Raw genomic sequence first — 23,672 nt, 5'->3', positions numbered from 1 at the left:
TATTCTCAGCACAGTGAGCACATGTAACAGACAATGTGCAGTTATTCACACCATGTCCATACTTTTGGCATTTAAAACACCGCAGAGGAGTGGGATGTACATATCAACGTTCACATTGCAATAACCAGCCTTGATTGATTTTGGAGGATTTGGCGCGGAAAACGAAAAGAGATAAGTGTTTGTTGGTACAGTTTCATTATTTTTACGGGTGGTAAATCTTCTGACAAATAACACTCCTTGGTCCTTCATCTCAGATACGATATCAATCTCCGTCATATCTGCAAAGAGACGATCTCTGTCTCGTACAATCCCTTTGCTAGTGTTTAAGGTTCTATGAGCAGAGACCAGAACGGGAACACCAACAAACATATCTGTCGATAGCAGGTTCGTTGCCTGTGATTTCCTGTTGCATTCAATTAAAAGTGATCCTGAACGCAAGCGCTTAACGGTCTTCACTTCTCCTGCTATGCCATAAACACCTTTTGAAATCGCAAAGGATTCAGTTTAAAGGAGTCTTATCCAAGGTCTCAACAATCAAGAAACGTGGCCAGTAATCAACTGTAGTGGAGGGTCGTTGGTCATCATCGTTGTCAAGAGGACGTTTTGTTTTCTTAGAGGGGTTTCTGTATTCCATGGCGAGTATATATTGATTCATCATCCGAGCTCCCCACCCACCACGGAGTATCATAAAGACAATGCTTATAACAAGTGGATTTCCGACTTGCAGCACCAAGGATACCCGGATGACATACTCAAGCAGAATAATTAACAAGTAATTAATCCACCAGATTGGCCCATGAGCCACTGCCTTCTGGACATAGGACTCTAGGCAAAACACTAAATTATAGTTACTTGATCGAAATGCAAATATATTATCATAAAACTAAGACAACTGACAAAAATTGAATAGTTTCTAAATTTTGTATAACAAACATGCATGTACAGGGCTTAGCATGACCAGCCGATTGGTTGAACCGGGCCCATTCAACCACCCGTCTAGGTGAAATAAGGGTCGAAGTGGTGTGTTGGGCAAAGGAACACTGTTCCTGGAACCAGTGCCCTCAACCACCAGACTCCCGTCCTCCACCGACACAGGGGCGCAACCCACGGCAAACGGGTTGGTGGACCAAATATCCCCCCGGGTCCACAACGGGGGGTTGAAGGGCGCTTAGCGTGACCCAGCACCCACCACGAGGAGGTGGCCCTTCATGGGTGCCCAACTGAGGGAGTGAGTGAGTATGTTTTAGCAATATTCAAGCAATATCACGGCGGGGGACACCAGAAATGGGCTTCACGCATTGTACACATGTGGGGAATTGAAGCCGTGTCTTCGGCATGACGAGCGAACGCTTTGACCACTAGGCACCCCACCGCCCCAGGCTATCAACTGTGTCGCAATATAAGTAGAGCTTAAACATGTTTTGATTACACTTTTATATGTTTTCTGACCAGCTTACTTGCTGAAAGTGATCATGCTAAAATCACATCATCTGTATCTATCAAAATGAATCTTTCACAAATAGTGAAACCTTTTAAACACACTTCTCCAAAACATTACATTTTATATCATGCGATCTTTTAATCCATGCCATGTTGGATAAGGAAGGATCAGAGGACCAGTGTTTCCAGTTTGTGAAAACGCTTTTTTCTGAACCGTGCCTGCATTGTCTACCCATGAACAAAATATTAAAACTTACTACGGACACAGTGTCAGATTCGTCACACTGTGTTTTATAAACAGGCGTAACACAGTGTCCTGCAACGAGAGAAACTGCGATTACATATTCCATTATTTAGCCCGAAAAGTACTGTCCCCCGTGAACCCTATCCTGCAGATATATTAATTGATAACACTGTTTAGTCCTTCCGTGTGATAACTACGATTAAACGTGTCTTTAGAATACGTATATTGGATAAATTGACAACTAACTGAATGGATATTTTTATAATTTATGTATTTTAAGTATGATTACACAATGCAGCTTTCGGCCGTGGGAGCAGTGCCAATTAACACTTATCAGAGGGGTACACAAGGCCCGCAGTCTAGACTACCAGTTGTCCGACTTCCATTGTTGTGGAAGTCACGGTAGCTGAGCGGGTTAGGCGGCTGACTTTGTGTGCTGGCGTTTGGTGCCTGACTCCCGATTGGGGCTCAAATCAAAAAGTACTAGAATTTGTACTTTACTAAGAAAGTGTAATCCCAAATATAACATATGTTACTTTAAGTATGTTTTAAAAGATTTTGTGCCAAAACACCCTAAGTCCTGAAACCACATTTTAGTATGTTTAATGTACATAATTATGTTGTGCTTTTCACAAAAAAACACAATTATTGTACACTCTTACACTTATATTTGAAGGTATTGCTCCGTACTTACTAGGTTTAATCAAAGTACTGTAGAAATTTTCTTTTTTCTCAGAGCTTTCTTCCAGCGTGACATGGGCTTTCCGAGCCTTTTTGACCACCAGAAGGGTTCCCTGGTTCAAATCCGAAAATACCTACACAAGATTTACAAATGTAAATGTGTCATGTAACAGTAACTTTTGCTTCTGAGTATATTTTGTCTCAAGACCCATACAGTTATTTATTCTTCACCAAATATAGCGTTTCTTTAATTAAAGTAATAATGACATCTTAGATTTCAGTACACCACACTATTTTATTGCCGGACAGGACCCCCGTATTTAAAAAATTCCTGACATATTTGCAACAGGGGATCCTCTGAACCCCTAGTTTTGTAAGCCAAGGTATTTGACTTTATTCCTCCAGCCAAGCATGGTACCGTTGTCAAGTATACAATGATTTTGTAAACAGAACTGTTTCAGTGAGTGAGTATAGATTTACGCTGCCACGACGGATGGCACTAGAAATGGGCTTTATACATTGTACCCATGTGGGGAATTGAACCCGGGTTCGGCGTTACCCATGTGGGGAATTGAACCCGGGTTCGGCGTGTCAAGCGAACACTAGGCTACTCCATGGCCACCGTCAGAGCTGATTCAGAATAGCCAATACATAATCCTTACCTACCATGGAAAATCCGGATTAGAATTCATTTCACAATCACAGAGGCGGCGTAGTCATGGTGACCATATCTTCAGGCATAACTGATATTCCTGTTTTTCTATATTCATCTCACACTGCAACTAAATTGTCACCAAGTTTCAATTTCAGCTATGTTTTTGTCTTAGTCAGAGTGAAATATACCGGGGGAAACAAGTAAGGGAACACCAGGTCATGGCAGTGTTCCTTTACGTATTCTCAGGTTTCCTCCAACGGCGCTATTCAAAGCTGGTGATGAAAACTGAAAAAATTAAAGGAACACTTTAATTTTCCTGATGTTTCCTTATTTATGACCCTCAGTATCTTAAAGGCACTTTTATATTTTCCGGATTTGGATTTGGTATGCAACAACATGTAGTGTTATGTATGCTTACATAAATAAGCTCCCGTGAAGGTCCAGGTTAGAATGAACCTTCAGTAACCCATGCTTGTCATAAGAGGAGACTAACGGGATCGAGTGGTCAGGCTCGTGACTTGGTTCACACATGTCATCGTATCCCATTTGCGCAAATCGATACTCATGCTGTTGATCACTGGATTGTCTGGTCTAGATTCGATTATTTACAGACCGCCGACACATATCTAAAATATAGCTAAGTGCGGCATAAAACCAAAGTCACGCACTCACATATCCTTACTAATTTTCTAACGCCTTTACACTAGAAAAATATGAAGACACAAGCAAAACAATATAGTCGGAATTACATTTATCATATTTGTGATACATAATAATGGGTTTGCTACAGGTATACATCTGAATAACCAGCTTCATCATTACAATTTGAATTTCATAATTATCTTATTTTAAGTTGCAAACATAAGCTGTGTCAGTAATACATAAAAAAAATACCAATATTAGTTAAAAGTGAATGCCTATAAAGAAACAGAAAGGCATTGTACTGAATATGTTCCGTCTTTGGTAGTCTTCGTGCTTGTTGTGAAAGGTAAAACCCACCGCCTACAGTGTGTACACTATTTCTTTATTCCATTAACTATTAACAGGTAATCCATGAGCTGAGGAACAGTAAATATTTGGTATTCCTGTTAACCATTTGATGAAAGATAAAATCATTTCCAGCGTGAACACTATTTTAGTTAATAACGAACGATTTATAAGTAACCCATGGACTTGTTATATTTCTTTTTGAAAGGCAAACTCCACAAAGTACCGTATAGTCTCGTTATCCACAAACAAGTAACAAGTAATCAATGAAAATATCCGGTTGTTCTCGTGGTTGGTGTGAAAGGCAAAATCCATCGGTTACAGCGTGCACATTATTCTTGGAAATATTGAGTAGGGTCGGTCGAACATCTGACAGTCACGATGAAGACACCCACTTTGATATTCTGGAACTTGAAACCAATATTAAACATGACTGATCATTATAATACATTGTACAAGTACGGATTGACGGGAACACGTAAAATTACTGTATCATTTTTTAGTTTCAACTGGTTGCACATCCCTGGTTTACAATGCTTATCCCTCCCGGAATTTCCTGCGATTCATGATGAAATTCAGTGGACCCAACTCTACCTCTGAACTCCAGTACACATGAACTGAGGCATTTAGTAACGTTATATTCCAACGTCTTTATCATGATACAAAATATACTAGTCACATAAAGAAACTGTGAATTGTCAAAATATTATCCCAGTTGATAAGTACGATAACAATGTCAAAGGTACATATAAACTTTAATGGAGGGATCATGAGACCATAACAAGTTGGGAGAATTTCAATTGAAAAGTCAATCACAATGGCGTCACGAGTCCACAAGCAGGACAGGGGTCAAACGACCATGTTACAAGCTCTATAACGAGTATGTCTACGATCGGCATTGAGAACAGCAGTGCATCGACGACACATAGAGCCTATCAAACGTGCAAGGAAGGCTTGTGGGATGTCACGCCAGATTCTCTCAAGTTCTGTTGCAAGGTCAAGGACGTTATCTGGCGGATGAGGAAGACGGCGTAGACGCCGATCCATCTCGTCCCAAACATACTCTATCAGGGAGAGATCCGGTGAATATGCAGGCCAAGGCAGTAAGTCAACGTTGCGGTGTTGCAAGAAATCCATAGCAACCCTTGCCGTGTGAGGGCGGGCAATGTCCTGTTGGAATGATAACCGAGGGCCATGACGTTGCAGAAAAGGAATTGCCACAGGTCGAAGAATCTGATCCCTGTAGCCCACACCAGTTAAGTTGCCCTGAACAATCACCAAAGGAGTTCTTTGGCGTGCTGTTATTCTACCCCAAATCATCACGGAACCACCACCAAAGCGATTCCTCTGCAAGACACAGACCTGTGCATAACGTTCTCCCACGTGTCTATATGCACGATGACATCCGTCACTATGGGAAATGTTAAACCTGGACTCTTCTGTAGAAACAACATTTCTCCACCAAAACAAGGGTCTGCGGACATAATTTCGGCACCACATTCGGCTAGCTTGTCGATGACGTTGTGTCAGGATAGGCCGTATGGAGGGACGTCGTGGTCTGATCCCATGATGACGTAAACGTTGTCGAACTGTTTTGGGGTGGATACGGCAAAGTTTTCGGATGGTTCAGGCAGTCATCACTGCAGTCTGAAACCTGTGGCGAAGATGGGTCCTATTGAATCTCTCGAGGATGGCTTGGTTGCGATGAGCTCCGGCCGCGCCATGCCTGACTTGGACGTTGTGATTGGTTAGTAGTTGTAACACGGCACCCATGAATTCCCATGCGGGATGGACTTGCAGCTCGGTGGGCCATGTCAGCGGACTGCGCTTGTATATGCGCAGACGACAGTTCTACAGAAACCGTATATTGAGAGATAGGTCAAACTCTTTAGAAATATACGACGATCTTGATCTGTACAGAAGATTTAGATTCAGGAGAATTGACATTTTCAAGATAGTGAATACAATCAGAGGTGATATTGAATATGGCTCGTACCGCAATTCTACCCTTACCCCGGAAATACAGGTACTCGTAGCCTTACGGTTTTATGCTACGGGATCATTTCAAAATGTAGTTGGGGATACTGTCACTGTTCATCAATCTACGGTTAGTCGAACAATTCGCATAGTTTCATTGTCTTTTCAGCGGCGAATGAATCACTGGATCTACTTTCCCGATCAAAACGAACTCGTATCACTGAAAGTCAGTTTTTACAATATGGCAGGGTGTCCAGGTGTAGTAGGATGTGTGGACGGAACACATATTAGGATCCAGGCTCCAAAAGAACAAGAATATAATTATGTCAACAGAAAAGGGTACCACTCTATTAATGTTCAAGGTGTATGTGATGCAAGTCTAAGAGTGTTAAACTGTATTGTAAAGTGGCCCGGCTCTGTTCATGACTCTCGGATGCTAAGTGAGAGTCAAATGTTTGTTGATTTTGAAAACAGACAAATAGAATTCATCAATCTCGGGGACAATGTCTTCGCACCTGGCTGATGACACCAGTCAGGAATCCCAGATCAAGACAGGAGGAACGTTATAACTATGCACATGCATCAACAAGAAACTGTATTGAGAGATGCTTCGGCGTAATAAAGCGCCGGTTCCATTGCGTTCACTCGGAGTTAAGATACCCACCAAAACGATGTTGCACTATTATAAGTGCAGTGTGTGTACTACACCACACGGCTATTGAGTTCGGGACACCACTCGAAGACGACTATGAGGGCGATGACAATGGTGACAATGACATTCACAACGTAGCCGAACCCCACAATGCCAAGTTAGAAAGAGACAGGATAATTCAGCAGACTCAGCAGACTCAGTGTACATTCCATCAAAGTTTTCAAATAACAACAGCGATATACATTCTGAGAGCTCAATGTTATGATTTCAATACAGTTCCTGTACACTGCAATAATATTGTTGAATATTTCATTAAAGATATTTTACTGTAATTAACTTGAATAAACATACTCATTTCATACATAACGTGACTAAGTAAGGTTTAAATGTAGTTGAAACATATCACTTTAAAGTTCAGTACAGTTGAGAATGCGCATATTGCTTAGTCTGCATATCTCAGTTCAACACTCAGGAAGAATAGGAAGAGTGTAAATGTCGGGCTGTTCAAGTCTTCTTTCCAGCAGCTTGATCTCCAGTTGAATCTTAATGGCCTCCGCTCTTGCTCTCTCAGTTTCAACGTGTGCTCTCTCGGTCTGTGCTTTGGCCCTCCCGATCTCCTGGGCTAGCAGCTGCTGGTAGAGGTCATCATCAGTGGCCTTTCGCTTCGTGAGACGCGGCGTACTCTTGTCTAAAAGGAGGGTGGTGTAAAAAATTATTTGCAAATGTTAAACCGATAATTCATTAAAACATTCATGTCCTTAACATTTATAGATCGACAAAATTGTAAAAGTGTAAATCAATGTAAAATCAATATCCAAAGAAGAAAATAAAATAGAAATGTTTGTTCTTCTGTGGGGTTTCGAACTAGGGTCGCCAGTACAGAAGCCCACTAGACCAATTATCTCCCTTGAATCGACTAGACAAATTTATCTACAGTATTGTTTTTTTTATATGTTGTCGAGTTGTGACAATCTATATATTTGAGACAAACAAGACTATACTTATGGCGTAAAAAAATCCACTCAACTAGACCCATAGCCTTGAAAACATTTAGTAGATCTACTCAATTCTACCATTTGAACATATGATAGATATAAATTTGCACTACTATGAACAAACTGGATTGATCAATGTTCGTAAATGTATATGCTTAAATAGACTGATAATGTTCGTAAACTGAACTAATCTACATTGGTAGATGTAGATCTCCTAATAAGAAAATAATTACAAACATGGCCAGGACCTAGCCTACATACCATATTCAGAAGACTGAGGGGTGGTGTCAGGCCATGGGGAGCAGTCACTGTCGTTGTTGATGTCCCGACTGTCGTTGCTGATGTTCCGACGGTCGTTGCTGATGACTGTAGTACTGACGAAGTTGATAGTTCAGGGGAATCTGATGATGCCCGTGATGTCTGTGAAAACGGTGCCGAAACAGTATGGCCAGATTCTACACCTTCCTCTATACCGACAAGAGACGATGACTCTGTACCGATAATGTCTAAAACCCAGGACGTGTAAGCCGAGTCTTTGTGTTGAGGACCGCCTCCAGTTGTTGGGTTTTTATGCGCAGCAATGTCTTTCTTAGCTTTTCTCAAAAGATCCTTCAACTTTTTCTTTACTTCATCAAAATCCCGGGTTATGCCAGACGATCTTCCAAACGTCTTGTTTACGCCGATTAGTTATGTTGTTTGAAAGTCTGGAGATGAGAAGATCCTTATTGTCTCCGTACATCTCCAAAAGACATATGATTTCACCATCTGTAAAGTTGGGTTTTCTAGGTTTTCTTTGACCTTCCATGATTATGGCTGCAACGAATGTGCCGCGAAGTTGGTTCGCGCCTTTTCCCGGTGGTATAAAAACGTTCGAAAATCTAAAAATAGCACACTGCGCCTCGACGTAAATCCGTTAAAGGACCGAGTCACTGTACACAGACAACAAATTCGAGATCTTAATGTGGGATGTATAAATGTAAGCAAACACACTGATGAATGCAGGAATGGCCTGTTTACTATCTTTCCATTTTATCAATTGCTTAACAATGATAAACAATTACGGATAGAAAAAGAACAAATGTTCATAAGGCTGTTTAAACGTAAGCTTAATACAAAAGCATAATTATGTAACTTTCTTAATGTAACTCAGTATGTATTTGTGCACTGAAACCATAATGCATACATGTCCACCACTATTGTTTCTAACTATGACGTTAAACACACGATGACGTCACAAACGTAACCTTACTGTCACCCATGACTACGTTTTATGTCTCGCGCTTCACGTCATACGCATGATGACGACATAGCTATTACCGTTATGTGTCGCCTATGACGACACTCAGCTTTCATTGTACACCTGAAGAGCCGTTGAACAACGAAAGATCTTGTGCAGATATAAAGGAGATTTGACAAAAGGAAATATCTGGACTCATATTTGATATATTTATTGCTTATACACCTGCAGAAATCACTTGTTTTATAGCTTTATAGCATCTATCTCAAATGGGTTCCTCCATAAAGATGGGTAAGACATATGTTATAATGCGTGTTATTTGTGTAATCATATTCCGTAAAAACAACAGACCGTTGGACTTTTTCAGGTTTCGTAGCTTTACAAATATTAATAAGTGTGTTGGTAAGCAATATGCCTCATCAATATATGAGATCATATTCCCTCAAAACAACAAACAGCTAAACTGCGTAGCTTTATTTAAGCACAAATTTGATTTGAGAAGGCCATGCATGCAAGGGCCGTTGCACTACTGTTGCACATTATTTCCTTAATTACCTTTAGGGCACACATGTCTTAAAACATAAAGATACCGAAATGTACGCATCATTACACAATCAAGGAAACAAATATATGCGAACAACATGTATCAACAAATGCAAGTGGGTAGTCGTCGAGCGCGGTAGAAAATCGATACACTGGAGTCGTCAGCGTTGCAGTTCCAGGAAGCAAAGGTCACCGTGACCCGGACCGCGTCAGCCTGTAGGATAGTGGGGACAGCATGCAACGTCTGAGCTGGAACTGTAAGGTAATGTATACACATGACAAAACTGACCAGAAACTAGCACAGACTACCTCAAGATGGTGACAAATACCATGGAATATGTTTGATGTTACCATGGTCACATTGTTTATTATGATAGGTCATTAATGTTTATGTAAGTGTTCATTTAGTACATTAACGTAATGGACATGTATCCTGTTGAAATGGTACTTATACTTAAAGTAAATATTTGGTATTTACTACCGAAAAAGACAAAAGCTATTGGAAGGGCGATGAGGAAGGACGTAGTGTATGGGCGAACACATTTATCGATCAGTAGCTATATTATCGGATAAAATCAATGCCTGATCATTCATATGTAGCTTATGAAGTGGAGGTGTCTTTCATTTTGGCAACTTGAAGCCCAGTATGAGTTTGATCACTGTCTATATTTATAAGACAGAACACTGGCTCCATCTTTTCTCTATGACAGGAAGGTATAGTACGTATTTGGCCCTGAAAGCCTATTGCGAGGGTGAGTCAATACTGTTGTTTTGTGATCGTAACTAAGCAATGGGTAAACATCGATATCGAGTTTGTATTTGTAAACATAACCGGGCGAGGAGTTGTAAGCACGAAACCTGACGAGGAAATGTCCTGCTGGGGACATATCGTACTGAGCATTGTAATATACCTTCACTTTCGATGTTTATAGGCACGAAAATATACACTATAACTTACACAACTACAGACCCCTTAACACTTGCCCCGTTTTCCATCTATATACTCCAGTACTGTACCACACCCCATTACACTTTCCCCAGTCTCCCACATATTTGCTTCACTATTGACACACCCCATTAACACTTTCACCAGTCTCTCACATATTTGCTTCACTATTGACACACCCCATTACACTTTCCCCAGTCTCCCACATATTTGCTTCACTATTGACACACCCCATTACACTTTCACCAGTCTCCCACATATTTGCTTCACTATTGACACACCCCATTACACTTTCACCAGTCTCCCACATATTTGCTTCACTATTGACACACCCCCTTTACACTTTCACCAGTCTCCCACATATTTGCTTCACTATTGACACACCCCATTACACTTTCCCCAGTCTCCCACATATTTGCTTCACTGTTGACACACCCCTTTACACTTTCACCAGTCTCCCACATATTTGCTTCACTATTGACACACCCCTTTACACTTTCACCAGTCTCCCACATATTTGCTTCACTATTGACACACCCCATTACACTTTCACCAGTCTCCCACATATTTGCTTCACTATTGACACACCCCATTACACTTTCACCAGTCTCCCACATATTTGCTTCACTATTGACACACCCCATTACACTTTCACCAGTCTCCCACATATTTGCTTCACTATTGACACACCCCTTTTACACTTTCACCAGTCTCCCACATATTTGTTTCACTATTGACACACCCCCTTATTACACTTTCCCCAGTCTCCCACATATTTGCTTCACTGTTGACACACCCCTTTACACTTTCACCAGTCTCCCACATATTTGCTTCACTATTGACACACCCCATTACACTTTCACCAGTCTCCCACATATTTGCTTCACTATTGACACACCCCATTAACACTTTCACCAGTCTCTCACATATTTGCTTCACTATTGACACACCCAATTAACACTTTCCCCAGTCTCCCACATATTTGCTTCACTATTGACACACCCCATTACACTTTCACCAGTCTCCCACATATTTGCTTCACTATTGACACACCCCTTTACACTTTCACCAGTCTCCCACATATTTGCTTCACTATTGACACACCCCATTAACACTTTCACCAGTCTCCCACATATTTGCTTCACTATTGACACACCCCATTAACACTTTCCCCAGTCTCCCACATACTTGCTTCACTATTGACACACCCCATTAACACTTTCACCCGTCTCCCAAATATCTGCTTCACTATTGACACACCCCATTAACACTTTCCCCAGTCTCCCACATATTTGCTTCACTATTGACACACCCCATTAACACTTTCACCCGTCTCCCACTTATTTGCTTCACTATTGACACACCCCATTAACACTTTCACCCGTCTCCCACATATTTGCTTCACTATTGACACACCCCATTAACACTTTCCCTCAGTCTCCCACATATTTGCTTCACTATTGACACACCCCTTTACACTTTCACCAGTCTCCCAACTCTTTGTTTCACTATTGTACCACAAACCCGTTAACACTTTCACCCGTCTCCCTCCTATTTGCTCCATTATTATACCACCCACCCCTTTACACTTTCACCCGTCTTCCACCTATTTGCTCCACTATTGTACCACAAACCCGTGAAAACACTTTCACTCGTCTCCCACCTATTTGCTCCACTGTTGTTCCACACACCCCTTAACACTTTCACCCATTTTCCACCTATTTACTAAACCATTGTACCACACAAGCCTCTACACTTCCATATGTCCTAGTATCCAGTGATGCGGAAGCAGGCACGTCTCCAATGGTTGAATGATATGAATACGCATCGCCTTTTAACTACTGGTCGAGTGTAACAAAACAAATAGAACAGATGTAAACTGCACATAACATTTGTTTATCAACTTTCTCAAATGCATTGTATATTTCCAGCTGTTTTCAGAATGATCTGTGGAGGTGACGCAAAGGTTGAGGATATCTCACCAATTCTTGACGTCCATAAAATCATCCAGGACTGGGCATGGGGTGAATTCATAAAGAGTGAAGGCCGTTTCAGAAGGCCTTTCATCAGAAGAAAACACTTCACTGTTGACGTCCAAATGAACTTCTATCAGTTTGAAGATTCGAAAGCTGAGCTTAAAGATGTGGATGTTGGATCTGAGTCAAATCCATTTTCCAAGGAAGGAGAACATATGCCCAATACATCCATACTCTCCACGGACTACCATAACGACACTGATATGGACCAGGTATACAAGTTCAGAATGGAACGGGCAAGAAAGGCGAGTGTAAAGGTGACTTTCCAGAAGGGATTTACAATTGGTGGAACGGCAAACTTCTCCATTGGTGTTGTTAATGGTAAACTTGAGACGACACTCAACGTAACCAAAACTACCGAGCAGACATTTGAGGAAACATTGACGTTTGAAACCAATAGTGATATCAACGTCAAAGCCAACACCAACTGCGTGGCCCAGGTTGTCTTCACGGAGAGGGAGATGTGCAAAAGGTTCACAGTTGAGACCACCATGAGAATGCCATCAGGCAAAGCCCCAGTGTACATAAGAAGGAAGAAGGACAAGAAGGTAATGATGTCGTTCAAGATTCAGGATCTAAGACTCATTTTTCACAAGTATAAGGAGGAGAAGGATCCGGATAGGAGAGTGGACTTTGTGAGGGAGACAATTATGTTGAACGGGAGAGAGTACAACAACTATGCTATCAAGCTGACAACGAGGGGGGTCCTTGAAGGAATGAGACTGTCGGGTCAGACTGTGAGGCTTCATTCAGAAGATATAGAACGTAACGGTAAACGAAAGAAACAGACTGATAATGAAGTTCTAGAGGAGCACATGACTCGACAAATACAAAGTGTAAAAATGTAAATTACTGTCAACATTATGAAGTGAAGTTCAGGCGTTTTCTAGGCGTGCCAGCTTTATGCTGATTGAACACCGCAGTTTCAGGAAGAAAAATTGTCTTCTTCTTAGGAAAAAGGGGTAACTTGTCTGCTGAGATCTGTACCTATGACTAAACAAGGAAGCGTAGTAAACAATGACTTTTGTAACTGACAAAATGACATGTAAATATTTAAGGCAGGATGTGGTAAATATGTTCCAGCCACTCTGGCTGATTGTACTTATTCGAGTCCACTCCGAGTGATGGCTGTTTTTGCTATCAGACAAATAACGGACTGTTTGTAAGTAGTGATATAAAATATTGCCGTTTGCAGTCAAAACAAAACAACTTTCACACACGCACACACGCACACACGCACACACGCACACACATGAGATCAACCAGTCACCGCTACACTTCATGCCACAGTACCATCATTAAACTTCATCTGTTCTTGTCCAAATTCTTGAACAAACGTGTCTTCACTTAAATATGATGATGAACCTAAAGCGAACGGTTTTCCGATTTTTGTAACCCTAAATGTACGTACGGTGTGGCTGAAAGAACGTCGGTCGGAAGTGGGGAGTTCGATCGTTAAAAGATGTCACTTTCTATCCTGTTCCCCGGCAGTAGTAACATAGAACCAGGCCTGCATGACTCAGGTGTCCATATTATGTGAGTTGGATTACTGGCTGTGTCTTTCCGTGTTGATAAATTTAAGCGCCAAGCCCTTTCTACATCCGTGAGAAATCTCTGCTGAAGGAAAATCAATTGTACAATTCACACTCTATTATGAGTGAGTGAGTGACTGACTGAGTTTGGTTTTACGCCGCTTTCAGCAATATTCCAGCAACATCATCGCGGGGGACACTAGAAATGGGCTTCACACATTGTACCCATGTGGGCATTCGAACTCTGGTCTTCGCTTTAACCACTAGGCTACCCCACCGCCCACACTCTATTATGAAAATGTGTTTGTTAAACGCCTCACTCAGCAATATTACAACGGTGTGCGGGGCGGTTGGGTAGCCTAGTGGTTAAAGCGTTCGCTCGTCACGCCGAAGACCCGGGTTCGATTCCCCACATGGGTACATTCTGTGAAGCTCATTTCTGGTGTCCCCCGCCATGATATTGCTGGAATAATGCTAAAAGTGGCGTAAAACCAAACTCACTCACTCACTACAACGGTGTGACGGCGGTGTGTAAATAATCGGGGTTGGATCAGATAATCCACCATCACTGGTCAGACATGTCATAGTTCCGATGTGGTAGAAAATAGACTCAACGCAAATTGTTGTGAGTCCTTATGGTTTTACGCTGTTTTTAGCAATATTCCATCAATGCAAGGCGAGGGACAGCCTGTACCCATGTGAAGAATCAAACCCGGGTCTTCATTGCGACGAATGAACGTTTTAACCACTGGGCTACCCTTCATGCGTGCATGCGTGTGTATGTGCGGCTGCTTGCACTAGCCCAGATTTAAGCTTGTTTTATAGAGCTAGCTCACTGAGATACCATGCCGCAGTGAAGCATGAATACCCCACTCACACACTTTATACTGACTTCGAGCCGACCAGTCCGTGTTGTACCCATTAATGCCGAGCGCCAGACAGGGACCAACAAGTACCATATTTAAAGGTCTTTAGGTATGACCCGGCCGGGGATCGAAACCGCGACCTTCCTCTGTCCGGGCGTATTGTTTACAACTTGTATAGTATCTATATGTTCAGGGAACATATCCTTATAAAGTATTAACGTGATGACCGTATGAAGATATTTTCCGAAACTTCGTCATTTAGATATTAAAGAAGTTTATCCACACAATTATTGCGTTGTCATTACCAGTGGAATTATAACATCTTTGAGAAGCATTTTTTAAGTTGGAGTAAAAAGGACAGATTACACAACATGGCTGAACAACTTCTTTATTACCATGAAAACGATCGGTGCAGGTTCTAACGCCGTTATCAAGCAAGTGGAATCATGACCTTTTGTTTGCAAATAGCCATATGAATGTGAAGCGGGCATAAAATATTTTACTGAGATTAATAACTCATCGAGTATTTCTTAACAGTGTATTTAGAGCGTCTGCCCGGAGAGCGGAAGGTCGCGGGTTCGATTCCCGACCGCGTCATACCAAAACACGTTAAAATATGGTACTTGTTGGTCCCTGCCTTGCGCTCGGCATTAAATGGTGCAACAAGGACTGGTCGGCTCGGAGTCAGTATAATGTGTCTGAGTGGGGTATTCATGCTTCACTGCGGCATGGTATCTCAGTGGGCTAGCACTATAAAACCAGCTAAAGTCTGGGCTAGTACAAGCAGTCGCACATACACATACAATGAATGCACGTCGTCATATGAGCGAAAAATTCTCGAGCACGACGTTCAACCCAATTCCACCACCACTATGCGACATTGCAAAGACATGTTTATTGAAAACAATCCGTTTTCATCTGCCATACGAAGATGTGACAAATAATTGATCATCACAATGTGAAATCTGGCCGCAGTATCTTCCATGGGCGAGTGATAAAGCCCGGGCTCACATGATTGCTGTAACAGAGGTTGGGCAGGCTCTCAATTCTATCGAAATATATACACGAAAAATTGGCTTCCTACACGCCTGGTTGGTATATATAACCAGTACTATCATGACGTGATACCTAGAACAAGCATTTGAACGTTACTGTGATGAATATATATTTAAACCAGTTAATTATACAGAAAGTCAAACACTTATAAGTTAAGAGGCAGCAAGCCAGTCTCTTATACACGTATTCCAGAGATCATTCTGAGTATGTTGGAGACTGTTGGTCTCAAGAGACAGGAATTTGGGGTGCACAGCCTCAGGTCGGGAGGGACGACCGAGACGGCCAATGCTGGAGTGCCGGACAGGCTATTTAAGCGTTACGGTCGGTAGCGGTCAGAGACTCCCAAAGACTCTTATGTGAAGGATAGCTTATTGGCAAGGCTGAATGTGTCGAACAAATTGGGAATTGAATGTTGTGATCTCTTAGTTCTTGAGGCTGACGTGAACATACCCAAATACAGAGTTGTACTGGACACAATTCTGATTGAGTTGCATCAACAACCAAGTGATGGCCATCTCGATATTTATCAGTTTTGCTTTTCTCTATAAAGATAACCATGTGACCCTCCCGGAAGATTATGTCCGAATATCTTAACCTTGCTGCTTCCGAAAACCTGAGAAAGCCAGCAAAAGAAACTATACAAAATGTTCAATTTCTCAGGTTGTATAAGCTGTCAACAGGAAACTTATCTTTTAACTTTCGTAGAATATCTGCTGTTATAGGCTCTTTCCGCCTGATTTGTACACAGAGTTCTCCGCACAGGCACAGACTTGACGAAATGTGACATACATGGATTCCGTAGGCCTTTCTAAATTATGTGCCGAGCCTATGGCGTAAATCAACTGCTGAATTCATGCAGGACTCTTACCGTTCTGCTCAAGATATAACACGTACAATGCTATATTAAATACAGAAGCCGGAATATGACTGATGGCAAATTGTTTACACCAATCCTTAAACTTCACAAATCGACCTTCATACCGTTTCACAGTAGTCTTAGCTCTAGATTCCAACATAAATTCCGGTAACCATTCCACTAAATAAATCAAAGTTGGATCTTTAAGCCCCTACTTCTCCTTCCAAACACCGAGAGAAAACAAATCTGAAAGAAATCAGAAATTTCTGATAGCTAAAGCTGATCCCAAGAAATTCTTATCAAATATTGTTTTCGCTGCACCTTTGGCAAAATGGTTCCATCATTGATTTCCCAGACCCCTGATATACCTGGTTTACCCCCGCCGTCACGGTTGAATAATTGTGGCCAAAATAAAGCAGACTTACACAACGGTATCACAATAGTAGCTCTGCAGCAATTGTACAAAACAAAATCAATGGGTTTACATATCAAATTGAAAGGGGGCACAGCCCAAATATTGTCACGTGACCAATCTTGAGTGAAACAATCCACTGCTTCTGTCCCTGGAACCATAAATCTAGAGTTGAACCGTTTCAGTTTCTTATTTTTATGATCAGCAAACCTGTATATAGTGAACGATCCCCAGTGTTCATATATCTCGGCAAACACTTCATCTACTACCGTCCAATCGTCTTGATCCCCTGCCCTGCTTAAACTGTCCGCCGCCGTATTACTCTCCCTGGGAATCCACTGGAACTCAACTTAAATACTGTTACATCTAGTGAACATGAAGATGCTAGCTGCCAACTTTTGTTATTCTGATACGGTACTACCATGTTGAGCCACTAGACAGGCTGCTTGATTATCTGAAAAGAGCCTAACTGACGTCCCCTTCACTGTATCAACCAAACTACAGAGAGCCAACTCTGTCGCTCTCAGTTCCCGCTATGATCCAATCCAACATATCACAATTAAACTTGTATTGCACAGAGTTCCCTTTATATTTGAAGTCAGTGTATTTATCATATTTCAATTTCATGGCGATAGACAAAGACAGTTGCTCCGATTCACTGATAAAGTTTCTCTTAAGTGTAGACAGTTTGGCATCTAAATAGTCCCGGAACAGTTGAAAAGACTGAAAGTCGTCACCTTTTGGTTGTTCCGAACGTTTAGGAGAAGCAAAGTCTTGTACACTGTCATCCGAATAATGCTCCATGTTTGCAGATAGAGCAGAGACACGCAACAGCAGTTCTTTCTCCGTCAGTCGTGAATCTCAAGTGCCTGCTGCACGTGCAATGTACCCTTTTATAGCACATCCATCACGTGACTTGCTGTACGGACTCAAGTTCATCTGCACTGAATACTCTCGAACCCAAATACACAACCACGTAAACATATTTCCGACATGCCTGTTTGGTATTTATTGCCAGTACTACTAACATGTGACAGCGTAAAAGAGGAACATTTAGGGATGGTAAAGCAGAAAACTACTACTGTGTGATGTTACGCACAGTCTTATACCTACATGACCGAAACAGACGCATTGCATGGAAAAAACACAAGGACGTTCCTAAACCATTATTATCTGGCGACACTTTTGTGTTGTTCGGTCAAAGGTCTCTGGGGTAGAAACACAGCGATGAATATTTTTCTTGCAAGCTTTCACTTAATTTGAATTTGTCTCAAGTGAAGTTCATGCAGTGCGTTGAGGGAACAGGCTATAATCGACCTCCAACTGTCTACGACATATTTGGCGCGGTGGGCGAGCTGGCTAAGGCGCCGGGCTAGTGAGCCAGCGAGGTTGAGGTGTAGGGATCGAGCCAACCTGTGACCGGGTGTAAAAACCTTGGACTCAACTTTGAGTGCAGACTCTTTCAGTGTTGTCACAACCCCTAATGTACAGTACACCACCCTGTGCACTTAAAGGAACCATTGTGTTTATTCATCCAAAGCAGGACAATGCGACACAGCGACAATTTCTCAGGTCAAAATATGACGCGTTGTCGACCCATCTACAGTTTTTTTCAGCTTGACGTGAGCAACTCTACATATATGCATGACCCGGGAGGTCAAACGGCAGGTCGGGTTATCTTCATAAAATAGGGGAGCAGAGAATGTTCTTAATGTTGCTCTCTTGTGAAGTATGCATAGATGGATTCGATGAATTCGTTACAGAACTTGTGCCGGAAAACAACGCTTCTGAAAAATCCCAATCATTTTATTGAATTGTTTATACAGTCATATGCTATCTAGTTTGGTTTACTAACTTTTAGGGATGTCACGATACATAACTTTCATGAATCGATACGTATCACGATACCCATGTCACGATTCGATGTGTATCATGATACCTATTTTCGCTGCATTATTGCGTAAATTTAGTTACATGCTGAACATTAATATTTCTTATTTTATAATTGACCATAAAAAGATCAACATTTTATATTCTCAGAGATTAAAAAGTTCTAATTTCCCATCTTTATGTATGAAAACTAACCATTTATAACTCTCATAACATCCCAAAACATGATACAATTGCAAAATGTACACGATACATAAATATATTATTACTGATACTTTCAAACTAAATATGGATACAGTTTTGAATGTATCGATAATTGTATCGTCTCAGAAAAATATCGATACATCGATACATCGCTGCTTTGGGAAGTATTTCATATATTGTAAATATCGGGGTATTTAGCCACCCAAATTGTTTTTGCAGTAAGACAAATTCTTTGCGCTTCTATTCTGTGTAATTCCTGTCTCTTGTAATTCCTGTCTCTGATCACCTATCACATTGATGACGGCAGATGATGTCCCTGTTAATGTAGGCGGGGCTATTTGCTGTGCAGAGCTGCGTCTCTTATCCACACCAGAAAACTATGATCATACGTTCGAATCCAAGCACTATACAGTGTTTATCACTTATGGCATTCCTCCAATATCAAGCTGCCATGTTCGCCAATGTAGCTTCTGGTATCTAAGGCGGGCCTCTCCCACACTGATGCACATACAATACAAGTGGTGTTTTTCTGGGCCTCTGTTCAACTAGCAGTGGATGGATACCAGGTAGAATGAGACTAATATGACTCAAACTTCCAGGACACCAAAAAACAGCTTGGGTCGTACACTCCCAGTTTGGCTGAGAATGAATGGGGAATAAAAGGGCTTGAACGTAATATTTTGCTTGGAAAAAACGCCATACAAATTGGCTGTTACCATTCTGATATACCACACGGTAAATTCCCTCCGCAAAATGGCGTATCCAAGGAGTGCCATTAACCTATACTCACTCACTCATGTATGATTCACAATACATAGGATACATCGAAACCTTTCTCAGACGATATGATACACGATACAGATGTACTTGTATCGATTAACAGTTTAGTCTCGTTTCAAACATAGACCTATTCATTCATCATTATTTTCATGAACATTCCAGTAATTAAGTTTAGCGATATAGGTATCGTATCAGGAGATAGTCGTAATGACACCTCCGCTGAATGCATCAAACTTCCAATAACCAACGACCCTTAACCCATAAATCTGCTCCTGCTTCAAGGCCACATTTATTACTGTTTTGAGTTCGATATCTGGATAGATGCCCTGCCCAAATATAAAAAAAATGATCATGTGTCTTCTTATTTTATCATTCCACAGTAACTAATATAAACGGGAAAATGCGACAAAATGTCGCGTTGTCTCATTGTAACGTTTTTATTATTTACTGGTGAATTTCAAAATTTGAACAAAAGACCACAGGGCCTATATTTTCGAAGCTCTCTTAACGCTAAGATAGTCGTAAGTGTCATACATTAACATTATCTTACGACTATCTAAGCGCTAAGAGAGCTTCGAAAATATAGGCCCTAGAGGCCCTAGAAGATAGTATAACTTTTTTTCTGCGCATGCGTAGACCAATCAACTTTCTACACAGTTAAAAACGCAAAACTCTTACATCGGTTCCAATCATACCTGCCAGATCGGTGAGTGAGTGAGATGAGTTTAGTTTTATGCCACTTTTAGTAATATTCCAGCAATATCACTAGAAATGGCCTTCACACAATGTACCCATGTCGGAAATCGAACCCGGGTCTTCGGCGTGACGAGCGAACGCTTTTACCACTTGGCTACCCCGCCACCCCAAAAGAGAAGCAATCCCAATGTATATAAATAATCCAGCTTTTGCGAGTGCGAGTTATGAATGCTGGAGCACAGTATGTTCCTCATGTGTAGACCGGTCTCCTGTCAACCCAAATACGAAGGCTGTTACTTTCAGAACTTAAACGATAGCCTGTAAAAACATGATCTAACTAAAATGTTATTGCAAACACGAGGTGTGATGAAACAAAGTTGAACAATAACCGTCCAAACTGAGTCCAAATACGCATGTTTCGATTTTATGGCAATCTGCAAATTTATACTGTTTGGACTCAACATGCAATTTCCTAGAAATTGACGGGAAAACTCATTTCTAGGAAATCGGCACGACGTACTACATGGTTGGGTTGTTGGCAGTGTGTTGGTCACAGGACGTATCATTTCTGCAAGGCCCGGACTGGTTCAGGCCTGTGCTTCTACTATGTTGTGGTTACCATTCTTTTACAGGTTACATGTACAGACACGTGGTGACCCTGAACGGTGTTCAAACATACCAATTGAAACAACTGTGTCAATACTGTAATCGAGAGCTTGTGTAATACAATAAGAATTACTAGTGCGTGGTCCGGTTTGAAAGAAAGATGTGTCTTAGCACGAGCGTCATTTATCAGATCGCGGTGTACCTTGAATTTCGTTGTTGTTATAGTTGCGTATATTTCAGGGATTATGGGTATTACAGCATTTGTGCATGTTTTGATGATGTCTAAACATGAACCTAAAATATATTTTTTTTATTGTTCTGCAGGGTTTTACTCGAGGCACAGGTATGTGAGTACAGATGCGTTGAATTGTCAATGATTTGGATACTCAGAGCAAAAGTTATTCCGACAAACAATTAACAAAGTCAGAGTTAAACAGCGATTAACATATTGTTACTTGGAAAGACAAATGGTTCAGGGTGCTGGTTTGAGTCCATCGGACTTGACACGGGGTCGTTAGTGGTGAGCGGACACTGTAGGCGGTCTACGCTCCGATGAGTAGACTAAAGTATACAGACAGCTCTTAGTACGTCGTTTTCCCCGAGGCGTGGCATATCGAACGATTACTAAAGGAGTTTTCCTGACTTCTGTCTGGTTTCTCGAATATGGTGAGGGTCTTCCCCATGTCGGGTATGGCGATTCTTCGACCATTTTAACACTCTCTTTCCCTGGTTCAAATCCCAAAATACGTTCACAAGATTTACAAAAAGTAACGTTCCTTTAATTAAAGTGATAATGAAATCTTAGATTTCAGTACACCACACTATTTCATTGCCTTACAGAACCCTCATATTCCTGCAAGGATTCTTGAAATTTCTAACAGGGGGTCCTCTGTACAACTAGTTTTGCAAGTTAAGTTTGCAAGTTTTCCTCCAATCATTCATGGTACCGTTGTCAAGAATACAATGAGTTTGTAAACAGAAATGATTCAGTGAGTGAGTGATTGAGTGTTGGGTGAGTATAGGTTTACGCCGCTTTTAGCAATATTCCAGCAATATCACGGCGGCGGACACCAGAAGTGGGTTTCACCCATTGTACCCATCTAGGGAATCGAGCCCGGGTCTTCAGTGTGACGAGCGAACGATCAGACCACAAGGCTACCCCACCGTCTGAACTGATTCAGAATAGCCAATGCCTATCCATACCTACCTATAACGCATTTCACCATATAAATATGAAGACATATGGAAAACAATACCCGGCATTGCATTTATCATTTTATTTCTTGTGATACAGGATAATGGGTGCGCCACACGTATACATATGAATAACAAACTTTATCAATGAAATTTGAACTTCCTTATTATCTAATTTTTAGTTTACAAACAGAAGCTGTGTCAGTAATAATTCAAATATACGAGAAGACTAATTAATAATTTTTTAAAAATCAGAAAAAACATTGAACAGAACGCGTCCTCGCTCGTACAAAACATATTGCTTGGGACTGTTAGAGAGTGGGACTGACAAAGAGTCTGTGCTAAATGTATAAATGGGAGTATGCAATGTCTTTTCTTCTTTTATGTTGAAAAAAGGATATCCATCTACGACATGGGTTTCACTGCGAGTCCACTGCCGCAGCACCAAATTGTACAGACAATATATCTATCTAAAATGACAGCACGAGCATGGCAGGTATGCTACTTCAAGAGAATTTCAAGTATATTGATACAATCTTCATTCGCAATTATTGTGACATTTAACTAACCATTAATAAATCACTGTGTTAAGTGATTCCCAAATTAAGAAATATTCGACGTGGTTTACTCCCATTTGAACAACATCCCACATTAACTACAGGGATTATTTAAGATTAAGTATCTGAGTCGAGGCACCCCCCCATGGCATCAGCTCTCCCAGAAGAACTACATGCTTAAAATCCTATTGACCAGAAATTATGTTGTTGTAAAGGTAATAACCAGAAAGTAAAGGTCAAGAGAGAAGGGTATGCTGTAGTTAGTGAATGTTCTTGTATTCATATGATAGAAGAAAAAAACAAGCCAAGAGTATATTGGAATAAAGGTAAAGGTATATTGGAGTAAAGGCGAAATATAAACGAATGAGTTTTTTAAGTTAAAATAATATTGTTATAGCATGCAACCCAGGACCTCGACGCAGTTGGCTACTTATTGAAGCTGTGTTCTACATGGATCAGATTGATAGGTAATATGTAATAGATATATAAAACATATCTTCTTAGGTAGACATTTAAACAAAAGAAACAAATACAGAGATTGACATACTTCCATTTGTTTGTACTACAATCATAATAACTGTACAATTATGCCCATTATGAAAGCAAATCTTCCAATTTTGTATACAAGTG

The 23,672-nt window shown here is 41.1% G+C and overlaps 1 protein-coding gene and 1 long non-coding RNA gene across 4 annotated transcripts; one reads left to right on the top strand and one right to left on the bottom strand.

The window, feature by feature from the left end:
* Window positions 1-9,589: 9,589 nt before the first annotated feature.
* LOC124270036 lies at window positions 9,590-13,717 on the top strand. Of its 3 annotated transcripts, none has more exons than XM_046705059.1 (2): window positions 9,590-9,673; window positions 12,289-13,717. In XM_046705059.1, the coding sequence occupies exon 2, from the start codon at window positions 12,300-12,302 to the stop codon at window positions 13,239-13,241; it is 942 nt and encodes a 313-aa protein (XP_046561015.1). In that variant the 5' UTR covers window positions 9,590-9,673; window positions 12,289-12,299; the 3' UTR covers window positions 13,242-13,717. The 3 variants fall into 3 exon arrangements, with proteins under 3 accessions (XP_046561015.1, XP_046561016.1, XP_046561014.1); XM_046705060.1 differs by having other exon boundaries at window positions 9,621-9,673; window positions 12,299-13,717; XM_046705058.1 differs by lacking the exon at window positions 9,590-9,673 and adding an exon at window positions 10,096-10,163.
* A 2,466-nt stretch (window positions 13,718-16,183) lies between these two features.
* LOC124270040 lies at window positions 16,184-23,656 on the bottom strand. Its single transcript, XR_006896662.1, has 3 exons — window positions 23,114-23,656; window positions 22,107-22,112; window positions 16,184-16,196 (listed from the first exon to the last, which is right to left on the bottom strand). It is a non-coding gene; the product is annotated as an uncharacterized LOC124270040 (long non-coding RNA).
* Between the last annotated feature and the right edge of the window lie 16 nt (window positions 23,657-23,672).

This window comes from Haliotis rubra, unplaced genomic scaffold, assembly GCF_003918875.1.
Source record: "Haliotis rubra isolate DU_JTF1 unplaced genomic scaffold, ASM391887v1 Scf1491, whole genome shotgun sequence".
NCBI lineage: Eukaryota > Metazoa > Mollusca > Gastropoda > Lepetellida > Haliotidae > Haliotis > Haliotis rubra.
Note: the sequence above shows the minus strand (reverse complement) of the source record. Positions and strands in the feature narration are given on the sequence as shown.

Coding starts and splice junctions, on each gene's coding strand:
- LOC124270036 (XM_046705058.1), top strand. CDS start 10,115: ATGACAGGAAGGTATAGTACGTATTTGGCCCTGAAAGCCTATTGCGAG. Junction 10,164..12,288: donor CCTGAAAGCCTATTGCGAGG/GTGAGTCAATAC, acceptor GTATATTTCCAG/CTGTTTTCAGAATGATCTGT.